This window comes from Oncorhynchus tshawytscha, linkage group LG08 (genome assembly GCF_018296145.1).
Source record: "Oncorhynchus tshawytscha isolate Ot180627B linkage group LG08, Otsh_v2.0, whole genome shotgun sequence".
Lineage (NCBI taxonomy): Eukaryota > Metazoa > Chordata > Actinopteri > Salmoniformes > Salmonidae > Oncorhynchus > Oncorhynchus tshawytscha.
The window spans coordinates 79,529,131-79,555,726 of record NC_056436.1 but is presented as its reverse complement, the minus strand read 5'-3'; the positions used below and the strand labels follow the sequence as shown (position 1 = coordinate 79,555,726).

The 26,596-nt window shown below is 46.2% G+C and overlaps 1 protein-coding gene across 2 annotated transcripts; it reads left to right on the top strand.

Annotated features, from left to right (window-relative positions):
- The first annotated feature begins 13,455 nt into the window (after positions 1 to 13,455).
- On the top strand, positions 13,456 to 25,727 carry plp1a (proteolipid protein 1a). 2 transcript variants are annotated; one of them, XM_042326035.1, is made up of 7 exons: positions 13,456 to 13,771; positions 15,759 to 15,945; positions 16,928 to 17,084; positions 17,688 to 17,856; positions 22,975 to 23,048; positions 23,189 to 23,254; positions 23,636 to 25,727. In XM_042326035.1, the coding sequence occupies exons 1-7, from the start codon at positions 13,768 to 13,770 to the stop codon at positions 23,714 to 23,716; spliced, it is 738 nt and encodes a 245-aa protein (XP_042181969.1). In that variant the 5' UTR covers positions 13,456 to 13,767; the 3' UTR covers positions 23,717 to 25,727. The 2 variants fall into 2 exon arrangements, with proteins under 2 accessions (XP_042181969.1, XP_042181968.1); XM_042326034.1 differs by lacking the exon at positions 13,456 to 13,771 and having other exon boundaries at positions 15,743 to 15,945.
- Positions 25,728 to 26,596: the final 869 nt, after the last annotated feature.

Genomic DNA, 26,596 nt, shown 5'->3' with positions numbered 1-26,596 from the left:
TATTCCTTAGTATCTGTTGACTGTTGTTTATAAGGAGGGAAAACATCAAACAAGACATATCCTGCGAGTCACAAAGTTAAGAAGAAACAACATGAAAAAGACATGCTGTAACATGTCCAATTAGCAACAACAAGATGAAATAGAACACAAATTACTGTGTACTTTACACCCAGTGTTGAAAACACCACAACCACTGTCAGCCGTCACCCCCTGTTCAGTCAGTTCTGGAAGCCTCTTCACAAGTTAAGACAGGTGACATAAAAAGGAAATTCAAAAAAAAAAAGATGTTAGGTTGAGAGAATTTCCTTATCACATAATCTTTCCAACGATGTTTAAATCTGACAACGTTGTCGTTGATACGTTGGAGTTTGGAACCTTGGGAAATTCCACCTGTAATCATGCTCGGTTTGAAGTGTGTGTGCGTGTGTGTGTGTGTGTGTGTGTGTGTGTGTGTGTGGTGAGCTTTGGGGACTTTGAGAATAGTTAAATGTACAGTAAGCAGAAGACATTTTCTGCAACATGCGTGTCCTGCTACTCTCTCCTGCATTCTACACCCCCAGTAAAATATCAGTCATTCTATCCAGCACTTCTTCACTCAGTGCAACCTCAAAAGATAGACATCTAGGTAGAGTCACTATAAATCACCTACTAGTTTCGTCTATGTGTTTATATCCTCATTCCTCATTAGTGTGTGACTTGGTTTACACAGTGGTCAACTGGACATTGAAAAAGCCTCACAGAAGTATCAGAGAGAATCCACAGTTCAATGGAATGTGAGTGAATTCCCAAAAGCACCAAAGAGGAGTGCTTATATTATTTTCTAGAACCCTGTGAGTCATCTTTGTGTATTCCATGGCGGAAGAGAATCTCTTCTATCTATATTCTACTGCAACGATTCTCAACTGGTGGTCGGAGTGTCTGAGTAAACAATTAAATAAATAAAATACTCCAGTCTGAATTTAAACAACTTAAACCAGGTAGGAAGTGGGTAGAAATTATAATGTATTTCCATTTTTGTATTTTACATTTTGTATAATCTTTTTTCAATATAGAGCTATTACCACTGCTATTGTGGTTGATATTGTGGTCTCAAACCAGAGTTTATTAACATTGTTCATCAAGAATATAGGAAAAATGTCATTATTGACAATGAAAGAGGTGGGAATGTTGTTCTTTCCTTGTGATATAATTACTATATCTACTATCAATATAGTTCAATATAGTTCAATATAGTTCAATATAGTTCAATATAGTTCAATATAGCTCAATATAGTTCAATATAGTTCAATATAGTTCAATATAGCTCAATATAGTTCAATATAGTTCAATATAGTTCAATATAGTTCAATATAGCTCAATATAGTTCAATATAGTTCAATATAGTTCAATATAGCTCAATATAGTTCAATATAGTTCAATATAGTTCAATATAGTTCAATATAGTTCAATATAGCTTTAAAAATAGTTTTCCAGATTGTGTCTTGGTGATTCTTTTTCTTGACCTGAATATTCAGTCGTGACTGAGACAACCTGGTTCAATTTGGGTCCAGACTGAGACAACCTGGTTCAATTTGGGTCCAGACTGAGACAACTTGGTTCAATTTGGGTCCAGACTGAGACAACTTGGTTCAATTTGGGTCCAGACTGAGACAACCTGGTTCAATTTGGGTCCAGACTGAGACAACCTGGTTCAATTTGGGTCCAGACTGAGACAACCTGGTTCAATTTGGGTCCAGACTGAGACAACCTGGTTCAATTTGGGTCCAGACTGAGACAACCTGGTTCAATTTGGGTCCAGACTGAGACAACCTGGATCAATTTGGGTCCAGACTGAGACAACCTGGTTCAATTTGGGTCCAGACTGAGACAACCTGGATCAATTTGGGTCCAGACTGAGACAACCTGGATCAATTTGGGTCCAGACTGAGACAACCTGGATCAATTTGGGTCCAGACTGAGACAACCTGGTTCAATTTGGGTCCAGACTGAGACAACCTGGTTCAATTTGGGTCCAGACTGAAACAACCTGGTTCAATTTGGGTCCAGACTGAGACAACCTGGTTCAATTTGGGTCCAGACTGAGACAACCTGGTTCAATTTGGGTCCAGACTGAGAAAACCTGGTTCAATTTGGGTCCAGACTGAGAAAACCTGGTTCAATTTGGGTCCCGACTGAGAAAACCTGGTTCAATTTGGGTCCCGACTGATAAAACCTGGTTCAATTTGGGTCCCGACTGAGAAAACCTGGTTCAATTTGGGTCCAGACTGAGAAAACCTGGTTCAATTTGGGTCCAGACTGAGACAACCTGGTTCAATTTGGGTCCAGACTGAGACAACCTGGTTCAATTTGGGTCCAGACTGAGACAACCTGGTTCAATTTGGGTCCAGACTGAGACAACCTGGTTCAATTTGGGTCCAGACTGAGACAACCTGGATCAATTTGGGTCCAGACTGAAACAACCTGGTTCAATTTGGGTCCAGACTGAGACAACCTGGTTCAATTTGGGTCCAGACTGAGACAACCTGGTTCAATTTGGGTCCAGACTGAGACAACCTGGTTCAATTTGGGTCCAGACTGAAACAACCTGGTTCAATTTGGGTCCAGACTGAAACAACCTGGTTCAATTTGGGTCCAGACTGAGACAACCTGGTTCAATTTGGGTCCAGACTGAGACAACCTGGTTCAATTTGGGTCCAGACTGAAACAACCTGGTTCAATTTGGGTCCAGACTGAGACAACCTGGTTCAATTTGGGTCCAGACTGAGACAACCTGGTTCAATTTGGGTCCAGACTGAAACAACCTGGTTCAATTTGGGTCCAGACTGAGACAACCTGGTTCAATTTGGGTCCAGACTGAGACAACTTGGATCAATTTGGGTCCAGACTGAGACAACCTGGTTCAATTTGGGTCCAGACTGAGACAACCTGGTTCAATTTCGGTCCAGACTGAGACAACCTGGTTCAATTTGGGTCCAGACTGAGACAACCTGGTTCAATTTGGGTCCAGACTGAGACAACCTGGTTCAATTTGGGTCCAGACTGAGACAACCTGGTTCAATTTGGGTCCAGACTGAGACAACCTGGTTCAATTTGGGTCCAGACTGAGACAACCTGGTTCAATTTGGGTCCAGACTGAGACAACCTGGATCAATTTGGGTCCAGACTGAGACAACCTGGTTCAATTTGGGTCCAGACTGAGACAACCTGGTTCAATTTGGGTCCAGACTGAGACAACCTGGTTCAATTTGGGTCCAGACTGAGACAACTTGGATCAATTTGGGTCCAGACTGAAACAACCTGGTTCAATTTGGGTCCAGACTGAGACAACTTGGATCAATTTGGGTCCAGACTGAAACAACCTGGTTCAATTTGGGTCCCGAGGCAAAACCATTTGAGGACCACTGGTCTATCGGAAGTCTATTCCTATTCACAGGACGAGCTTTGGTCTGAGGATTTCTCAGGTAGTCACCAGGCATAGAAATGACCACAGCCTCACGAAAAGGGAATTTGATTTAGCAGATGAAGACAGAATGGATCTAGTTTCATGCTTCCAATCCTTCCAAATCTTGTCTCGTTGACTCAAACCGTGACAATCCTGGGTTTCTGAGGCTAATACATTTAGCTGATTAGAGCCTATGTAGAGCAGTGTAACCTACTGCACATATGGAACAAGCTTATCATGTGTAATGCTGCCGCCTTGTGGCTACGATGTGTAAAGGAAATTGATGTGCTGTTAATTCTGTCAAGTGGCCACAACCACAGGTGCAAGAAATAAAGTCACTGCCTTGCAGTCCAAAAAAGAGACGTGAAAGGAAGAACACACTTGATCAACAACAGGAGTTTCATCAAATCAAATGTTATTTGTCACATGTGCCAAATACAACAGGTGTAGGTAGACCTTATAGTGAAATGCTTACGAGCCCTTAATTAACCAACAATGCAGTTAAGGAAAATAAGTGTTAAGAAAGTATTTACTAAAATAAACTGAAAAAATAATAATAATAATACAAATAAATAAAATAATAATAATTAAAAGAGCAACAATAAAATAACACTAACGAGGCTATATACAGGGTGTTACGGTACATAGTTAATGTGAGGAGGCTATATACAGGGTGTTACGGTACAGAGTCAATGTGAGGAGGCTATATACAGGGTGTTACGGTACATAGTTAATGTGAGGAGGCTATATACAGGGTGTTACGGTACAGAGTCAATGTGAGGAGGCTATATACAGGGTGTTACGGTACATAGTTAATGTGAGGAGGCTATATACAGGGTGTTACGGTACAGAGTCAATGTGAGGAGGCTATATACAGGGTGTTACGGTACAGAGTCAATGTGAGGAGGCTATATACAGGGTGTTACGGTACATAGTTAATGTGAGGAGGCTATATACAGGGTGTTATGGTACAGAGTCAATGTGAGGAGGCTATATACAGGGTGTTACGGTACATAGTTAATGTGAGGAGGCTATATACAGGGTGTTACGGTACAGAGTCAATGTGAGGAGGCTATATACAGGGTGTTACGGTACAGAGTCAATGTGAGGAGGCTATATACAGGGTGTTACGGTACATAGTTAATGTGAGGAGGCTATATACAGGGTGTTACGGTACAGAGTCAATGTGAGGAGGCTATATACAGGGTGTTATGGTACAGAGTCAATGTGAGGAGGCTATATACAGGGTGTTACGGTACAGAGTCAATGTGAGGAGGCTATATACAGGGTGTTACGGTACAGAGTCAATGTGAGGAGGCTATATACAGGGTGTTACGGTACAGAGTCAATGTGAGGAGGCTATATACAGGGTGTTACGGTACAGAGTCAATGTGAGGAGGCTATATACAGGGTGTTACGGTACAGAGTCAATGTGAGGAGGCTATATACAGGGTGTTACGGTACAGAGTCAATGTGAGGAGACTATATACAGGATGTTATGGTACAGAGTCAATGTGCGGGGGCACAGGTTAGTCGAGGTAATTGAGGTAATATGTACATGTTGGTAGAGGTAAAGTGACTATGCAAAGATAATAAACAGAGATTAGCAGCAGCATAAAAATGATGTGTATTTGGCCATTTTTTGGGGCCTTCCTTCCTTTTAGGGCCTAGTATAGAGGTCCTGGATGGCCGGAAGCTTGGCCCCAGTGATGAACTGGGCCGTACGCACTACCCTCTGTAGTGCCTGGCTGTTGGAGGCCTAAACTTTTTGAGGATCTGCCAATGCCAAATCTTTTCAGTCTCCTGAGGGTGAATAGGCGTAAACTGTTTGACTATACTCAACAAAAATATAAACTCAACATGTAAAGTGTTGGTCCCATGTTTCATGAACTGAAATAAAAGATCCCAGAAATATTCTATAAGACACAAAAAGCTTATTTATCTAAAACATTTGGTGCACAAATTTGTTAACATCACTATTAGTGAGAATTTCTCCTTCGCGCAGATAATCCATCCACCTGACAGGTGTGGCTTATCAAGAAGCTGATTAAATGGCATAATCATTACACAGGTGCACCTTGTGCTGGGGACAATGAAAGGCCACTAAAATGTGCAGTTTTGTCACACAACACAATGCCACAAATGTCTCATTGAGGGAGCGTGCAATTGGCATGCTGACTGTAGGAATGTCCACCAGAGCTGTTGCCAGAGAACTGAATGTTCATTTCTTTACCATAAATGTTTTCCAACGTTGTTTTAGAGAATTCGGCAGTATGTCCAACCGGCCTCACAACCGCAGACCACGTGTATGGCGTTGTGTGGGCGAGCGGTTTGCTGATGTCAACATTGTGAACAGAGTGCTCCATGGTGGGACGGCAGGTAGCCTAGTGGTTAGAGCGTTGGACTATTAACCGAAAGGTTGCAAGATTGAATCCCCGAGCTGACAAGGTACAAATCTGTCATTCTACCCCTGAACAAGGCAGCTAACCCACTGTTCATAGGCCGTCATTGAAAATAAGATTTGTTCTTAACTGACTTGCCTAGTTAAATAAAGGCAAAATAAAAAATGGTGGGGTTATGGTATGGGCTGGCATAAGCAATGAACACAATTAATTTTATCGATTGCAACTTGAATGCACAGAGATACCGTGACGAGATCCTGAGGCCCATAGCCGTGCCATTCATCTACCGCCATCACCTCATGTTTCAGCATAATAATGTATGGCCCCCTTGTCGCAAGGATCTGTACACAATTCCTGAAAGGTGAAAATGTCCCAGTTCTTCCATGGCCTGCATACTCTCCAGACATGTCACCCATTGAGCATGTTTAGGATGCTCTGGATCGACGTGTACGACAGAGTGTTCCAGTTCCTGAAAATATCCAGCAACTTCACACAGCCATTAAAGAGGAGTGGGACAACATTCCACAGGTCACAATCAACCGCCTGATCAACTCTATGTTTCTAGAGATGTCGCGCTGCATGAGGCAAATGGTCACACCAGATACTGACTGGTTTTATCATCCACGCCCCTACCTTTTAGGTATCTGTGACCAACAGATGCATATCTGTATTCCCAGTCTCATGTGAAATCCATAGATTAGGGCCTAATGAGTTTATTTAAATGTACTGATTTCCTTGTATGAACTGTAACTCAGTAAAATCTTTGAAATTGTTGCATGTTGTGTTTATATGTTTGTTCAGTGTAGTTTCAAAGCAGCAGAAACCAACTGTTTCACACACAGCCACTAAGGGATGCACAGCGGCCTAATGTTCTCACACAGCGGCCTAATGTTCTCACACAACGGCCTAATGTTCTCACACAGCGGCCTAATGTTCTCACACAGCGGCCTAATGTTCTCACACAACGGCCTAATGTTCTCACACAGCGGCCTAATGTTCTCACACAGCGGCCTAATGTTCTCACACAGCGGCCTAATGTTCTCACACAGCGGCCTAATGTTCTCACACAGCGGCCTAATGTTCTCACACAACGGCCTAATGTTCTCACACAGCGGCCTAATGTTCTCACACAGCGGCCTAATGTTCTCACACACAGCGGCCTAATGTTCTCACACACAGCGGCCTAATGTTCTCACACAGCGGCCTAATGTTCTCACACAGCGGCCTAATGTTCTCACACAGCGGCCTAATGTTCTCACACACAGCGGCCTAATGTTCTCACACACAGCGGCCTAATGTTCTCACACAGCGGCCTAATGTTCTCACACAGCGGCCTAATGTTCTCACACAGCGGCCTAATGTTCTCACACAACGGCCTAATGTTCTCACACAGCGGCCTAATGTTCTCACACAACGGCCTAATGTTCTCACACAGCGGCCTAATGTTCTCACACAGCGGCCTAATGTTCTCACACAGCGGCCTAATGTTCTCACACAGCGGCCTAATGTTCTCACACAGCGGCCTAATGTTCTCACACAGCGGCCTAATGTTCTCACACACAGCGGCCTAATGTTCTCACACACAGCGGCCTAATGTTCTCACACAGCGGCCTAATGTTCTCACACAGCGGCCTAATGTTCTCACACAGCGGCCTAATGTTCTCACACAACGGCCTAATGTTCTCACACAGCGGCCTAATGTTCTCACACAGCGGCCTAATGTTCTCACACAGCGGCCTAATGTTCTCACACAGCGGCCTAATGTTCTCACACAACGGCCTAATGTTCTCACACAGCGGCCTAATGTTCTCACACAGCGGCCTAATGTTCTCACACAACGGCCTAATGTTCTCACACAGCGGCCTAATGTTCTCACACAGCGGCCTAATGTTCTCACACAACGGCCTAATGTTCTCACACAGCGGCCTAATGTTCTCACACAGCGGCCTAATGTTCTCACACACAGCGGCCTAATGTTCTCACACACAGCGGCCTAATGTTCTCACACAGCGGCCTAATGTTCTCACACAGCGGCCTAATGTTCTCACACAGCGGCCTAATGTTCTCACACACAGCGGCCTAATGTTCTCACACACAGCGGCCTAATGTTCTCACACAGCGGCCTAATGTTCTCACACAGCGGCCTAATGTTCTCACACAGCGGCCTAATGTTCTCACACAACGGCCTAATGTTCTCACACAGCGGCCTAATGTTCTCACACAGCGGCCTAATGTTCTCACACAACGGCCTAATGTTCTCACACAGCGGCCTAATGTTCTCACACAGCGGCCTAATGTTCTCACACAGCGGCCTAATGTTCTCACACAGCGGCCTAATGTTCTCACACAGCGGCCTAATGTTCTCACACAGCGGCCTAATGTTCTCACACACAGCGGCCTAATGTTCTCACACACAGCGGCCTAATGTTCTCACACAGCGGCCTAATGTTCTCACACAGCGGCCTAATGTTCTCACACAGCGGCCTAATGTTCTCACACAACGGCCTAATGTTCTCACACAGCGGCCTAATGTTCTCACACAGCGGCCTAATGTTCTCACACAACGGCCTAATGTTCTCACACAGCGGCCTAATGTTCTCACACAGCGGCCTAATGTTCTCACACAGCGGCCTAATGTTCTCACACAGCGGCCTAATGTTCTCACACAGCGGCCTAATGTTCTCACACAGCGGCCTAATGTTCTCACACAACGGCCTAATGTTCTCACACAGCGGCCTAATGTTCTCACACAACGGCCTAATGTTCTCACACAACGGCCTAATGTTCTCACACAGCGGCCTAATGTTCTCACACAACGGCCTAATGTTCTCACACAGCGGCCTAATGTTCTCACACAACGGCCTAATGTTCTCACACAGCGGCCTAATGTTCTCACACAGCGGCCTAATGTTCTCACACAACGGCCTAATGTTCTCACACAGCGGCCTAATGTTCTCACACAGCGGCCTAATGTTCTCACACAACGGCCTAATGTTCTCACACAGCGGCCTAATGTTCTCACACAGCGGCCTAATGTTCTCACACAACGGCCTAATGTTCTCACACAGCGGCCTAATGTTCTCACACAACGGCCTAATGTTCTCACACAACGGCCTAATGTTCTCACACACAGCGGCCTAATGCTCTCAATTCAACGGCTCAGACACAAGAGGTATGTGGCAGGGTCTACAGTCAATCACGGATTACAAAAAGAAAACCAGCCCCGTCACGGACCAGGATGTCTTGCTCCCAGGCAGACTAAATAACTTTTTTGCCCGCTTTGAGGACAATACAGTGCCAATGATACGGCCCGTAACCAAAACATGCGGACTCTCCTTCACTGCAGCCGACGTGAGGAAAACATTTAAACGTGTCAACCCTCGCAAGGCTGCAGGCCAAGACGGCATCCCCAGCCGCGCCCTCAGAGCATGCGCAGACCAGCTGGCTGGTGTGTTTACGGACATATTCAATCAATCCCTATCCCAGTCTGTTGTTCCCACATGCTTCAAGAGGGCCACCATTGTTCCTGTTCCCAAGAAAGCTAAGGTAACTGAGCTAAATGACTACCGCCCTGTAGCACTCACTTCCGTCATCATGAAGTGCTTTGAGAGACTAGTCAAGGACCATATCACCTCCACCCTACCTGACACCCTAGACCCACTCCAATTTGCTTACCGCCCAAATAGGTCCACAGACGATGCAATCTCAACCACACTGCACCACACTGCACACTGCCCTAACCCATCTGGACAAGAGGAATACCTATGTGAGAATGCTGTTCATCGACTACAGCTCGGCATTTAACACCATAGTGCCCTCCAAGCTCGTCATCAAGCTCGAGACCCTGGGTCTCGACCCCGCCCTGTGCAACTGGGTACTGGTAAAGTGACTATGCATGGATAATAAACATGAGAGTAGCAGCAGTGTAAAAATGAGGGTGGGGGACAATGCAAATAGTCAGATAATGCAAATAGTCATTTGATTAGCTGTTCAGGAGTCTTGTGGCTTGGGGGTAGAAGCTGTTAAGAAGCCTTTTGGACCGAGACTTGGCGCTCTGGTACCGCTTGCCGTATGGTAGCAGAAATAACAGTCTATGACTAGGGTGGTTGGAGTCTTTGGATATTTTTTGGGCCTTCCTCTCACACTCCCTTTTATAGAGGTCCTGGATGGCAGGAAGCTTGGCCCCAGTGATGTACTGGGCCGTATGCACTACCCTCTGTAGTGCCTTGCGGCAAGGAGGCCGAGCAGGCGGTGATGCAACCAGTGTCAAGAAACAAGAAAGTGGTGCAGCTCGATGGTGCAGCTGTAGAACTTTTTGAGGATCTGATGACCCATGCCAAATCTTTTCAGTCTCCTGAGGAGGAATAGGCTTTGTTGTGCCCTCTTCATGACTGTCTTGGTGTGTTTGGACCATGTTAGTTTGAACTTGAAGCTCTCAACCTGCTCCACTATAGCCCCGTCAATGAGATGGGGACGTGCTCGGTCCTCCCTTCCCTGTAGTCCACAATCTTCTATTTTGTCTTGATCATGTTGAGGGATAGGTTGTTATTCTGGCACCACACTGCCAGGTCTCTGACCTCCTCCCTATAGGCTGTCTCATCGTTGTCGGTGATCAGGCCTACCACTGTTGTGACGTCTGCAAACTTAATGATGGTGTTGGAGTCGTGCTTGGTCATGCAGTCATGGGTGAACAGGGAGTACAGGTGAGCTGTAGTCAATGAATAGCATTCTCATGTAGGTGTTCCTTTTGTCCTGATGGGAAAGGGCAGTGTGGAGTGCAATAGAGATTGCGTCATCTGTGGATCTGTTGGGGCGGTATGCAAATTAGAGTGGGTCTAGGGTTTCTGGAATAATGGTGTTGATGTAAGCCATGACCAGCCTTTCAAAGCACTTCATGGCTACAGACGTGAGTGCTACGGGTCGGTAGTCATTTAGGCAGGTTACCTTGGTGTTCTTGGGCACAGGGACTATGGTGGTCTGCTGAGACATGTTGGTATTACAGACTCGGTCAGGGACAGGTTGAAAATGTCAGTGAAGACACTTGCCAGTTGGTCAGCGCATGCTCAGAGTACACGTCCTGCTAAACCGTCTGGCCCAGCGGCCTTGTAAATGTTGACCTGTTTAAAGGTCTTACTCACATTGGCTACGGAGAGCGTGATCACACACTCGTCCGGAGCAGCTGATGCTCTCATGCATGCTTCAGTGTTGCTTGCCTCGAAGCGAGGATAGAAGTTATTTAGCTTGTCTGGTAGGCTCGTGTCCCTGGGCAACCCACAGCTGTCCGTCCCTTTCTAGTCCGTAAGTAGTCTGCATACCCTGCCACATCTGACAAGTGTCGGAGTAAGTGTAGTATGATTCAATCTTAGTCCTGTATTGACGCTTTGCCTGTTTGATGGTTCGTCGGAGGGCATAGGGGGATTTCTTATAAGCGTTCGGCTCCTTGAAAGCGCACTTTAGCTCAGTGCGGATGTTGCCTGTAATCCATGGCTTCTGGTTGGGGTATGTACGTACGGTCACTGTGGGGACAACGTCATCGATGCACTTATTGATAAAGCCAGTGACTGATGTGGTGTACTCCTCAATGCCATTGGAAGAATCCCGGAACATATTCCAATTTGTGCTAGCAAAACAATCCGGTATCTTAGCATCTGCGTTATCTGACCACTTCCTTATTGAGCGAGTCACTGGTACTTCCTGCTTTAGTTTTTGCTTGTAAGTAGGAATCCGGAAGATGGAGTTATGGTCAGATTTGCCAAATGGAGGGTTGAGGGAGAGCTTTGTACACGTCTCTGTGTGTGAAGTAAAGGTGGTCTAGAGTTTTTTTCCCCCTCTGGTTACACATTTAACATGTTGGTAGAAATGAGGTAAAACGGATTTATGTTTCCCTGCATTAAAGTCCCCGGCCACTAGGAGCGCCGCCTCTGGATGAGCAATTTCTTGTTTGCTTTGGGCCTTATACAGCTTGTTAAGTGCTGTCTTAGTGCCAGCATCAGTCTGTGGTAGTATGTAGACAGCTACGAGAAATATAGGTAAATAGTGTGGTCTACAGCTTATCATGAGATACTCTACCTCAGGTGAGCAGCACCTCAAGACTTCCTTAATATTAGATTTTGTGCACCAGCAGTAATTTACAAATAGACACAGACCACCACCCCTTGTCTTACCGGAGGCAGCTGTTCTGTCTTGCCGATGGACCAAAAACACAGCCAGCTGTATGTTACCCATGTCGTCATTCAGCCACGACTCAGTGAAACATAAGATATTACAGTTTTTATTGTCCCATTGGTAGGATAGTATGGATCACAGCTCATCCATTTAGTTATCCAATGATTGCACGTTGGCTAATAGAACTGATGGTAGAGGGGGATTACTCAATCGCCGTTGGATCCTTACAAGGCACACCGACCTACGTCCCCGATATCTCAAATCAAAATCAAATCAAATCAAATGTATTTATATAGCCCTTCGTACATCAGCTGATATCTCAAAGTGCTGTACAGAAACCCAGCCTAAAACCCCAAACAGCAAGCAATGCAGGTGTAGAAGCACGGTGGCTAGGAAAAACTCCCTAGAAAGGCCAAAACCTAGGAAGAAACCTAGAGAGGAACCAGGCTATGTGGGGTGGCCAGTCCTCTTCTGGCTGTGCCGGGTGGAGATTATAACAGAACATGGCCAAGATGTTCAAATGTTCATAAATGACCAGCATGGTCGAATAATAATAATGCAGAACAGTTGAAACTGGAGCAGCAGCACAGTCAGGTGGAAGTTGAAACTGGAGCAGCAGCATGGCCAGGTGGACTGGGGACAGCAAGGAGTCATCATGTCAGGTAGTCCTGGGGCATGGTCCTAGGGCTCAGGTCAGTTGAAACTGGAACAGCAGCATGGCCAGGTGGACTGGGGACAGCAAGGAGTCATCATGTCAGGTAGTCCTGGGGCATGGTCCTAGGGCTCAGGTCCTCCGAGAGAGAGAAAGAAAGAGAGAAGGAGAGAATTAGAGAACGCACACTTAGATTCACACAGGACACCGAATAGGACAGGAGAAGTACTCCAGATATAACAAACTGACCCCAGCCCCCCGACACATAAACTACTGCAGCATAAATACTGGAGGCTGAGACAGGATCTGTCTTTTCTTCCTGAGAATGACGGTGATTTGGGCCTTGTTGGGTGTCTGAAGGAAATCCTTTGCATCCTACTCGTTAAAGAAAAAATATTCTTCCAGTACGAGGTGAGTAATCGCTGTCCTGATATCTAGAAGCTATTTTCAGTCATAAGAGACGGTGGCAGAAACATTATGTACAAAATAAGTTACAAATAACGCAATAAACACACAATAGCACAATTGGTTAGGAGCCCGTAAACAAAATGTAAGCTAGCGAGATCAGGATGGTTCATACAAGGCCAGTAGGTTCTTGTTTTATTTATTATCCCATGAAAAGTAGTTCTACATCACTACTGCTAGACCTATTAGACTAGGCTACACTTGAAAACAAAAGAAAGAAAGAAAAGAATGTGGAATATTTTCTGGGAAGACATCTTGGATATGCTACCACAATGATATGCAAATACACGTGGTGCTGCTTACTAACAATGAAGTAAGTACATTTCTCCAACGGCGAGAGAAGTTGACCTTCATTATCCTCAGTCTTGAACCCGGCCAGTTCTAGTGCGGACCCCTAGTTCATTGAAAAGCGACATTGTTTCTTTAAGATTCGACTTTCAGCCATCAGCGGGTCTGTCTGTTCATTGTTGGAGAGAGAGAGAGAGAGAGAGAGAGAGAGAGAGAGAGAGAGAAAGAAAGAGACAGCGAGTTGAGATTGATATACGGGTGCTGAGGACAAGTCGTGCATAATATCATCGAGCAGCTGGGGTGGAAAGTAGCACAGAACCCCGGTATTGAGCACACATCCTACCAGAGACAACATGGGTAAGTAATCTACATTTGTTATGGTACCTCTAAATGGCTATTAATAGCCAACCAACCACAAACCAAACTGTACATTTTCGTTGGTATTCTTTGAATGATTTTGGAATTATATTATATTATGGCTGGCATGAAAAGTGCTGATAAGTGATTTGTTTAATGCTTTCGAGAGGTACAAACTAGCCTACTTTTCAGAAGTGCATTGTCTTTCACTTACAATGTCTTCATTTTTACCAACCCAATGTGTTCTAAGTGCTATTGGTTTTAGGAAAGTAGCAAGTGAATTAATTATAGGCCACTTTGCAACAATTTGAACACTAATGGGCTTCAGTTCCTGTTTCACTCGCTTCTCGTGCATAAAGGTCTGTGATGTCCATGAGAAGTTGTTTGAGGTCCCTAATAGGTCCGTGTCTTTATAGTTCCTCTCTGCAGTTCTCGAGAGGGGACTTTTATTGTGCAAATGGAGAAGTGGAACTGTTTAAAACAAGGTAGAAAACCCCTGCACCTGTTGCTGGGTGACTATGCTATTTTCCTTCCTATGTGTATGATAAGTACTGCTATTTTGTCCAAATAACAAAATTGCTTGAACATAGGTGTTGAGACTTGAAAAGTAAAGTGCTGAATATCAAGTCATGTTACTGAAGAGGATTTTCGGCAGCGTGTTTATAAAAGGCGCTTCATGGTCAATCTTACGTCTGCATTGGCCGTGAAGCATTTCAAGTGATACGGCCTCTGCAGAAGGCAGGGCATTTATACTTCTTGCGCTTCGCGGAGCTGTTGTCAAGGAAGTGAGTTTGTGTTTATACAGGACATCCCGCCCTCACCCACCGTCAACTAATCATGTCAATGCGGAACTATATGGAGCCCTCCGCATTGTTACAACATTTGAGAGGAGCAAGGTGATGCGGTCCAAAGCTCAATTTGGCTTCTGCGTGCCTCTGTCTCCGTAATTGCAGCACACCATCTATACGGAGTCTCCGACCACATTCTCCAATCAACCATAAATTGGCTCTTAGTCCGTGTTCTTTCATTGGCAAACGTTTTAATTGGTATAAAACTCATTTCCACACTGGAGTGATTATGCAACCTGGAAGACAGCCTGATCACACACACACACACACACACACACACACACACACAAACAAAACCCTGGAGTCACAGAGTGCATGTGCATAGTGCCCCTTCCTGCCATCTGTGCCAACTGTAATAATGGTACCAGCTCCAGCCAGTCTTCTGAGGGAGAGCGTGATCTCCCCCTGCCATTCCCCACTTCCACCACAGACTATTGGATATCCCTCTGGTTGTCACAAGCCTCCTTCTGCTCCTATAAACCCCAGTGTGGGTGCTGGAGTTGGCTCTGGCTATTGTTTGCTTGACATTGGTGGCCCTTGTCTTCCCACACTGCACCGGGACAAAGAACATTGTCTCTGCAGTCACACAAGCAGCCTCTCTCTTTCTTAGTCTCTTTCTCTGTCCTCCCTCTTTTCTCCCACTCTCCATGGTGTGAGCGCTGATTGGAGCCAGGGTTAGTGCTGGGTTTGGGACAGACAGATTCTCATGTCCTAAGGGCCCATTCACAGCACATGACTCTGGGGAAGAATGCCCGTAGCTAGCTGACAGACTGAACACTACTGTGCATAGGGAACAGAGCAGTCCAAAGCCACAAAGAGTAACCCAGGGATGAGAGATTTTACGACCACAGCTGGATAGTGTAATAACTGTAGCCAGATCCTTACAGTATACAGTTGTTTATCCATCCATTTAGTCACAGTGACGTGTGTTCATTACCACTCCCTGGGAGGATTGCCCTATGCTTCTTTAGAGGTAACCCATACATAACCCTACATTAACCCCTAAGTCGTTATGTCCTGTCCTATAGGTTGTTATGACTGCTGTATGAAGTGCCTGGGAGGATTGCCCTATGCTTCTCTAGAGGTAACCCATACGTAACCCTACATTAACCCCTATGTCGTTATGTCCTGTCCTATAGGTTGTTATGACTGCTGTATGAAGTGCCTGGGAGGGGTACCATATTGCTCCCTGGTGGCCACTCTGCTGTGTTTCTCTGGGATCGCTCTGTTCTGTGGCTGTGGTCACCAGGCCCTCACTGAGACGGAGAGACTCATCGAGACATACTTCGCCCGTAACCTACAGGACTACATTACCCTGGCCTACCTGTGAGTGGCTCAAAGGCTATTGCTTTATCCCTAAACTACCCCCCTAGGAATACCTGCAACTGATTAGAATATGGGTGGCCAAGACCTAGGCTTTGTTATAGCTGGGCTGGAACAAAACCTAAAATGTTTTGGCGATCCAGGACCTAAGTCTGCTGTATAAGTACATTGAACTAAACGGCAGACCTACTGTTAATGGTAGACCTACTGTTAATGGTAGACCTACTGTTAATGGTAGACCTACTGTTAATGGTAGACCTACTGTTAATGGTAGACCTACTGTTAATGGTAGACCTACTGTTAATGGTAGACCTACTGTTAGTGGTAGACCTCATGTTAACGGTAGACCTCATGTTAATGGTAGACCTCATGTTAATGGTAGACCTACTGTTAATGGTAGACCTACTGTTAATGGTAGACCTACTGTTAATGGTAGACCTACTGTTAATGGTAGACCTACTGTTAGTGGTAGACCTCATGTTAACGGTAGACCTCATGTTAACGGTAGACCTCATGTTAACGGTAGACCTCATGTTAACGGTAGACCTCATGTTAACGGTAGACCTCATGTTAGTGGTAGACCTACTGTTAACGGTATGTTTCCTTCACCCCCCTACCCCTCCTCTTCCTTCTCCCCCTGCCCCTCCTCTTCCTTCTCCCCTGCCCCTCCCTCTTCCTTCTCCCCTGCCCCTCCTCTTCCTTCACCCTCCTGCCCCTCCTCTTCCTTCACCCTCCTGACCCTCCTCTTCCTTCACCCTCCTGACCCTCCTCTTCCTTCACCCCCTGACCCTCCTCTTCCTTCACCCCCTGACCCTCCTCTTCCTTCACCCCCTGACCCTCCTCTTCCTTCACCCCCTGACCCTCCTCTTCCTTCACCCCCTGACCCTCATCTTCCTTCACCCTCCTGACCCTCCTCTTCCTTCACCCTCCTGACCCTCCTCTTCCTTCACCCTCCTGACCCTTCTCTTCTGCTCTTCCAACATAGTATCCAGTACTTCCAGTATGTTATCTATGGCTTGGCTTCATTCTTCTTCCTCTACTGCATCGTACTGCTGGCGGAGGGATTCTACACCACCAGCGCCGCCAAGCAGTCCTTCGGAGAGTTCAGGAGCACCCTGTGTGGACGATGTCTTAGTAGCACGGTGAGAGAGTGGGAGAAATGGTGGAGGGGTGATGGTAACAGGCTGTGGTGGAGGGGTGATGGTAACAGGCTAGAGGGGTGATGGTAACAGGCTGTGGTGGAGGGGTGACGGTAACAGGCTAGAGGGGTGATGGTAACAGGCTGTGGTGGAGGGGTGACGGTAACAAGCTGTGGTGGAGGGGTGACGGTAACAGGCTGTGGTGGAGGGGTGACGGTAACAGGCTGTGGTGGAGGGGTGACGGTAACAGGCTGTGGTGGAGGGGTGACGGTAACAGGCTAGAGGGGTGATGGTAACAGGCTGGGGTGGAGGGGTGATGGTAACAGGCTGGGGTGGAGGGGTGATGGTAACAGGCTGGGTGGAGGGGTGATGGTAACGGTGTGGATGGTATGGAGGTAAGAAGATGAGGATGGAGGAAGGCTGGGTGAGGAGGTAGTTGAGAGGATAGTGTGAAGGTATAGTGAGGCTGAGTCTAGTGGGATAGAGGTAAGAGAGTGAGGTTGGAGATGAGAGCTCAACAAACCTGTGAAAGTTGCACTTCTTGATTCATTTTTGGCCTGTTAAAATTCATAATATCTAAACATGAATCTCTCTCTTCATCTGCAGTTTATATTGATAACGTACCTTCTGGCAGTGGTGTGGCTGTTGGTGTTTGCCTTCTCTGCCTTGCCTGTCTATTTCTTCTACAACATGGACGCTACCTGCCACACCATCACCGTCCTGACTGAGACCCCAGCTAGCATCAACCAGCTCTGTATCGACGCCAGGCAGTACGGTAAGGAAAGAGAACATCACCTCACTATATCATCTGCTATGTTCATTCATATGGGGACATACAGTGTGTTCGGTAAGTATTCAGTCCCCTTTGACTAATTCCACATTTTGTTACGTTACAGCCTTATTCTGAAATGGATTATATTTTGTAAATGTATAATAAAACAAACGTCACATTTACGTAAGTATTCAGACCCTATGCTCTGAGGCTCCAAATGGAGCTCAGCTGCATCCTGTTTCCATTGATCATCCTTGAGCTGTTTCTACAACTTGATTGGAGTCCACCTTTGGTAAATTCAATTGGTTGAACATGATTTGGAAAGGTGTCTATATAAAGGTCCTACAGTTGACAGTGAATATCAGAGCAAAAACCAAGCCATGAGGTTGAAGGAATTGTCCATAGAGTTCCGAGACAGATCTGGGGAAGGATACCAAAAAATGTCTGCAGCATTGAAGGTCCCCAAGAACACAGTGGCCTCCGTCATACTTAAATAGAAGAAGTTTGGATCCACCAAGACTCTTCCTAGAGCTGGCTGCCTGGCCAAAATGAGCAATCGGGGGAGAAGGGCCTTGGTCAGGGAGGTGACCAAGAACCCGATGGTCACTCTGACAGAGCTCCAGAGTTCCTCTGGTGGAGATGGGAGAACCTTCCAGAAGGACAACTATCTCTGCAGCGCTCCACCAATCAGGCCTTTATGGTAGAGTGGCCAGATGGAAGCCACTTCTCAGTAAAAGGCAAATGACAGCCCACTTGGAGTTTGCCAAATGGCACCTAAAGACTCTGACCATGAGAAACAAGATTCTCTGGTCTGTTGAAACCAAGATTGAACTCTTTGGCCTGAATGCCAAGCGTCACATCTGGATGAAACCTGGCACCATTCCTACGGTGAACCACAATCCCACGGTGAAGCATGGTGGTGGTAGGATCGAGGGAAAGATGAACAGTGCAAAGTACAGAGAGATCCTTGATGACAACCTGCTCCAGAGCGCTCAGGACCTCAGACTGGGGCGAAGGTTCACCTTCCAACAGGACAACGACCCTAAGTATACAACCAAGACGATGCATGAGTGGCTTCGGGACGAGTTTGAGTGGCCCAGCCAAAGCCCGGACTTGAACCCATCGAACATCTCTGGAGAGACTTGAAAATAGCTGTGCAGCAACACTCCCTTTCCAACCTGACAGAGCTTGAGAGGATATGCAGAGAATAATGGGAGAAACTACCCAAATACAGGTGTGCCAAGCTTGTTGCGTCAAACCCAAGAAGACTCAAGGCTGTAATCGCTGCCAAAGGTGCTTCAACAAAGTACTGAGTAAAGGGTCTGAATACTTATGTGATATTTAAGGTTTAATAAATTTAGCAACAAATTTGAACCTGTTTTTGCTTTGTCATTATGGGGTAATGTGTGTAGATTGTTGAGGGGGAAAAAAAGTTTGAATCTATTTTAGAATAAAGGCTGTAACGTAAAACAAAACGTGGAAATAGTCCAGCATTCTGAATGCCTTCTGAATGCCTTCTGAATGCCTTCTGAATGCCTTCATGCTTCTGAATGCCTTCTGAATACCTTCTGAATGCCTTCTGAATGCCTTCTGAATGCCTTCTGAATGCCCTGTATGATCTCTGTGGGCCTAGTAAAGGTTGGTCATACCATGTTTAACATGTATTACCTTTTAATGTGGCAGAAACACAACCAGTCATGATGTTTTCATCTGATTTGTCAAACAATCACTTAACAAAGACGCTTCTGTAGGCTACCTGTGCACATTAGTTCACTCAGAAAATAATTCCAGCATCCAAACCCCAACAGTGCGCTGTGCACCAACAATGTGATGAATGGAAACAGACAGCTGCTATAAAACACCTAGGTGTATTGTAATGACATTCTGGGATTGTCATTAGGCCTCCACTTGTAGCCTGAATTGATGCATCCACTGTTGTCTGCGCACGCAGCGGTCTCGGCCACTCCTCTACGCCTTTGCAAAAAGTGTTTTCGTCGAAAGACAATGCAATTCGCTCATTTTTCATGGCCTACATTTTTCTAGGCAATATATGTTAATTGTGATAGAACTTACCAGTAAAACGTGAGCCTAAGTCCTCACAATTCTTTTTGGCTGGGACACTGTACCTTACCGGACCTTACCAGACCATAATGTACCAGAACATACCAGACCCTACCGTACCAGGCTGTACCTTACCAAACCAGAACATACCATACCAGACCATAATGTACCAGAACATACCAGACCTTACCGTACCAGACCGTACCTTACCAGACGTACCAGAACATTACTTACCATGCCAGACCGTTCCAGAACATACCGTACCAGACCGGACATTACCAGACCATACCGTACCAGACCGGACATTACCAGACCATACCGTACCAGACCGGACATTACCAGACCTGACATTACCAGACCATACCGTACCAGACCGGACATTACCAGACCATACCGTACCAGACCGGACATTACCAGACCATACCGTACCAGACCGGACATTACCAGACCATACCGTACCAGACCGGACATTACCAGACCGGACATTACCAGACCGGACATTACCAGACCGGACATTACCAGACCATACCGTACCAGACCGGACATTACCAGACCATACCGTACCAGACCGGACATTACCAGACCATACCGTACCAGACCGGACATTACCAGACCATACCGTACCAGACCGGACATTACCAGACCATACCGTACCAGACCGGACATTACCAGACCATACCGTACCAGACCGGACATTACCAGACCATACCGTACCAGACCGGACATTACCAGACCATACCGTACCAGACCGGACATTACCAGACCATACCGTACCAGACCGGACATTACCAGACCATACCGTACCAGACCGGACATTACCAGACCATACCGTACCAGACCGGACATTACCAGACCGGACATTACCAGACCATACATTACCAGACCATACCGTACCAGACCGACATTACCAGACCATACCGTACCAGACCGGACATTACCAGACCATACCGTACCAGACCGACATTACCAGACCATACCGTACCAGACCGGACATTACCAGACCATACCGTACCAGACCGGACATTACCAGACCATACCCTGACATTACCAGACCATACCGTACCCTGACATTACCAGACCATACCGTACCCTGACATTACCAGACCATACCGTACCCTGACATTACCAGACCATACCGTACCCTGACATTACCAGACCATACCAGACCGGACATTACCAGACCATACCGTACCCTGACATTACCAGACCATACCGTACCAGACCGGACATTACCAGACCATACCGTACCCTGACATTACCAGACCATACCGTACCCTGACATTACCAGACCATACCGACATTACCAGACCGACATTACCAGACCATACCGTACCCTGACATTACCAGACCATACCGTACCCTGACATTACCAGACCATACCGTACCCTGACATTACCAGACCATACCATACCAGACCGGACATTACCAGACCATACCATACCAGACCGGACATTACCAGACCATACCAGACCGGACATTACCAGACCATACCAGACCGGACATTACCAGACCATACCGTACCAGACCGGACATTACCAGACCATACCGTACCAGACCGACATTACCAGACCATACCAGACCGGACATTACCAGACCATACCGTACCAGACCGGACATTACCAGACCATACCGTACCCTGACATTACCAGACCATACCGTACCCTGACATTACCAGACCATACCGTACCAGACCGACATTACCAGACCGGACATTACCAGACCATACCGTACCCTGACATTACCAGACCATACCGTACCCTGACATTACCAGACCATACCGTACCCTGACATTACCAGACCATACCGTACCCTGACATTACCAGACCATACCGTACCCTGACATTACCAGACCATACCGTACCCTGACATTACCAGACCATACCGTACCCTGACATTACCAGACCATACCGTACCCTGACATTACCAGACCATACCGTACCCTGACATTACCAGACCATACCGTACCCTGACATTACCAGACCATACCGTACCAGACCGGACATTACCAGACCGGACATTACCAGACCATACCGTACCCTGACATTACCAGACCATACCGTACCCTGACATTACCAGACCATACCGTACCCTGACATTACCAGACCATACCGTACCCTGACATTACCAGACCATACCATACCAGACCGGACATTACCAGACCATACCATACCAGACCGGACATTACCAGACCATACCAGACCGGACATTACCAGACCATACCAGACCGGACATTACCATACCATACCGTACCAGACCGGACATTACCAGACCATACCGTACCAGACCGGACATTACCAGACCATACCAGACCGGACATTACCAGACCATACCGTACCAGACCGGACATTACCAGACCATACCGTACCCTGACATTACCAGACCATACCGTACCAGACCGGACATTACCAGACCGGACATTACCAGACCATACCGTACCCTGACATTACCAGACCATACCGTACCCTGACATTACCAGACCATACCGACCCTGACATTACCAGACCATACCGTACCCTGACATTACCAGACCATACCGTACCCTGACATTACCAGACCATACCGTACCCTGACATTACCAGACCATACCGTACCCTGACATTACCAGACCATACCGTACCCTGACATTACCAGACCATACCGTACCCTGACATTACCAGACCATACCGTACCCTGACATTACCAGACCATACCGTACCCTGACATTACCAGACCATACCGTACCCTGACATTACCAGACCATACCGTACCCTGACATTACCAGACCATACCGTACCCTGACATTACCAGACCATACCGTACCCTGACATTACCAGACCATACCGTACCCTGACATTACCAGACCATACCGTACCCTGACATTACCAGACCATACCGTACCCTGACATTACCCAGACCATACCGTACCCTGACATTACCAGACCATACCGTACCCTGACATTACCAGACCATACCGTACCCTGACATTACCAGACCATACCGTACCCTGACATTACCAACTGTGAAAGCAGACATTTTAGAGCATGGAATCGGATATGTGTATATATTTGTAATCTCTTTCAGGGCTCTTACCATGGAATGCGTTGCCAGGCAAAGCTTGTGGAATGACACTGTCCACTGTCTGCAAAACCAGAGAGGTCAGTCATACAGTCTCTCATGATAGAACTTGGCAGACGTGTTAAAAACAATGCGTCTCTAGAGTCTAGAATGTTAACGTCTCTGACATATTTCCAGAATGACACATGATCATCTCTGACTCTGATTTGTCCTTTTACAGTTCCGTGTGACCTACGACCTGTACATCGCAGCGTTTGCCGGGGCTGGCATCACACTGTTGGCTCTGGTGAGTGACCCCGCCCTAATCTCTACACTGGGAGCAGATTGGTTACAGCTTTACAATAGAGTTGTGTCCCATGTGACATAGTCAGAGTAGGTGTTCAGGAATGACAGAATATATACCCTAATAGTCATAACGGCTGGTACTTTTCCTGCTGGGAAGATCCCATAGTTACATTACCATGTCAGTACACTGTTAATATAGCCTACTGTAGATCAGAATTATACTGAGATTGTCATGGACCTTGATGAACATAATAGGTGACCTTGATGAACATAATAGGTGACCTTGATGAACATAATAGGTGCATGAAATGGGGCTCGAAATTCTGTCTTTTTGGGCTCTTACTCTCTCTCTCTCTCTCTCTCTGTCTCCATCTCTCTCTAGCTCACCTACATGGTGTCCACCACCTATAACTTTGCGGTGCTGCGGTACCTGGGGAGAAAGGGCATAGGCACACGGTGTTAAGACTCTCCACTTCTTGTCTCCCGATCCGACACAGAGACACCCAGAGGGGACACTATGACTCCCTAACACCCCTCTGCCTATCCTCAACACCACCGGTGGAGTTGATTCTTTGAACTTGAGTGATTGATTCTTTGAACGATTCCTATTCCTTCACGACCCCAACCTTTCCATGTACTGTGTCTTCGTAGCACCATGGGTGGTTTGGTCGAAACCCAGACGTATACTACCTTAGTCTACTGCTTTGTCACACTGTTCTTCTCCTGTTATATTTACTTTGCTCTGAAGCTGTCTTCTTCAAGTTAGAAGTTTTCTGTATTTTTGTTTTTCTCCATGTGTATTTTATCATGGGTTCGTAAAGTAATGTTCCTCATATACTGCAGTTAGTGTGCCTGACGTATACTTCATGTTTTCTTCACTTTTTAAAACGTAAATCACATGTAAAAACCTACCTAGTAATATAACAAAGATCATTTTATTTGACAAAAGTATTCAGTTATAAATGTCCCACTGACTCTCGTGGTTAGGGACTACTTGGTTAGGGACTACTTGGTTAGGGACTACTTGGTTAGGGACTACTTTGGGATTATAATCGGTTACCATGGGTACAGTCCCTCACATCTGGTTGCCATGGTGCCAGACATGTGTGCGTTTGCAGTTCTTCTCTCTGACCTCAGGGCCTTTTCTCACGGGAGGCAGAAAGGCCTCAACAATGGAGGCCGCCCCCCTTAGGACTTCTTAGAAAACTAACCAATCAGAGGGGGTTCCTAGGGTCTACCTGCCCCGGCTCCCGGGTAGGGGGTGGGCGGGAGGTCTGTGTGACAAGACCCCTTTGTTACTATAGGGACCGTGGTCTATGGCAAGGGTCAGATTGTATGTCATAGGGAGAGGGTCTCATGACAAAGACAGGAGAAAGGCTGAAGGCTTCCCTCAAAGGCCTGAATACAACCCTGCTGTGACGAACGCACTGCTGCACGACATCCCATCTGTTGGAGGTGATGGATCCTGTGAAGGGACTTGGAAAGAAAAGGGTTAACATTTTGTTTGAATGAACGGGATATCTCTGAGAGAAAAGGGTTAACATTTTGTTTGAATGAACGGGATATCTCTGAGAGAAAAGGGTTAACATTTTGTTTGAATGAACGGGATATCTCTGAGAGAAAAGGGACAACATTTTGTTTGAATGAACGGGATATCTCTGAGAGAAAAGGGTTAACATTTTGTTTGAATGAACGGGATATCTCTGAGAGAAAAGGGACAACATTTTGTTTGAATGAACGGGATATCTCTGAGAGAAAAGGGACAACATTTTGTTTGAATGAACGGGATATCTCTGAGAGAAAAGGGACAACATTTTGTTTGAATGAACGGGATATCTCTGAGAGAAAAGGGACAACATTTTGTTTGAATGAACGGGATATCTCAGAGAAAAGGGACAACATTTTTAGTGAGTTTGTGCCATAGATTTCTGGTTAGTACAGATCAATAGGAGAAGTCCTTAATATCTCTGTTTTTAATGTTGAGATAATAAAGTTGTTACATGTGCTTCATTTTTTTTTTAGCAACCTTCATGTTATTTAGAAGTTTAAAACATCTCTGAAGATGCTTGACTCTGTATGGCTCTGCATTGAGGTGATATTATCATTGCTCCCCCTTCTGGCAGTTTACGTTCGCAAGGGATGAGGGTCTGTTATAGAGGCAAAACAATGCAGTTTTTATATAGTTTTGTCTCTGTAGCTGTCTAGAAAATATTAGTAGTTATTGTATAACACCCCTAGTACTTACTGTAGGTAAATGTACTAATCTTAATGACAATTCACACTTTGTTTAATCTCTTGCTAACAAAATATCTTGTAACATACTGTGAGTATAGGTTATCCAATTGGGTGGAAGCTTGATCCAACAGCTCAGGTTGGTTTTGTGAACTGACGGCTGGCTGGTTGTCTGTTTTTTGTTTCTTTGTGTTTTATGATATGTTGGTTTGGCAATAAAAGATGGTCTGTCCTTTTTTAAAGAAATTGTTCTCTCTGTTTTTGTCAGGACCGGGTATTGAACCCATGACGTCCGTGCTACTCAAAGGTTTGGCTACTACTGTCAGAGCCCAGAACCAAACCTTGTGTGCTCTGACCAGCTAGTCAACGTGGCTTTTATTTATTCACATTTATGTGAAGTCTGCCACAGGAAACTAGGCTGCTCATCTCACAAGCATAGCTCACTGAACCAACTCGGTTACCTCTCCATATAAATGTTTTGTGTGAGAACCTATGCCCTGCTGTTGGTGTTATAGGAAGACATGTGCTCCTGGGACTGGTGGTGTGTTCTGCTTCTCTCCTCTCTTCTCTATACAGATACTCAGCTCCCTCCACCTGGCAGTCAGACTACAGATACTCAGCTCCTACCACCTGGCAGTCAGACTACAGATACTCAGCTCCCTCCACCTGGCAGTCAGACTACAGATACTCAGCTCCTTCCACCTGGCAGTCAGACTACAGATACTCAGCTCCCTCCACCTGGCAGTCAGACTATAGAAACACTCAGCTCCCCCCTGGCAGTCAGACTACAGATACTCAGCTCCCTCCACCTGGCAGTCAGACCAGTGGACGAGGAGGAATAAGAAGCGGAAGAGCTTCGAGCTGTACAGAAGACTCCAAGACAGTTGAGGGACAATGTGCTCCCTTTACTCACATCATATCTGATTGTCTACCTCCTGACTGGCCCCCTCATTCCTCCATTATAACCCATAAGAAGGATCAGTTGGAGCTGACCCCCTCATTCCTCCATTATAACCCATAAGAAGGATCAGTTGGAGCTGACCCCCTCATTCCTCCATGGTAACCCATAAGAAGGATCAGTTGGAGCTGACTCCCTCATTCCTCCATGGTA

What these genes read in the sequence shown, in the direction of transcription:
- plp1a (XM_042326034.1), top strand. Translation starts at nt 15,743, where the DNA reads ATGTCCTGTCCTATAGGTTGTTATGACTGCTGTATGAAGTGCCTGGGA. An exon ending in GACGATGTCTTAGTAGCACG is followed by an intron (nt 17,085 to 17,687) that starts GTGAGAGAGTGG and finishes CTTCATCTGCAG; the next exon opens with TTTATATTGATAACGTACCT. An exon ending in CTGTCTGCAAAACCAGAGAG is followed by an intron (nt 23,049 to 23,188) that starts GTCAGTCATACA and finishes GTCCTTTTACAG; the next exon opens with TTCCGTGTGACCTACGACCT.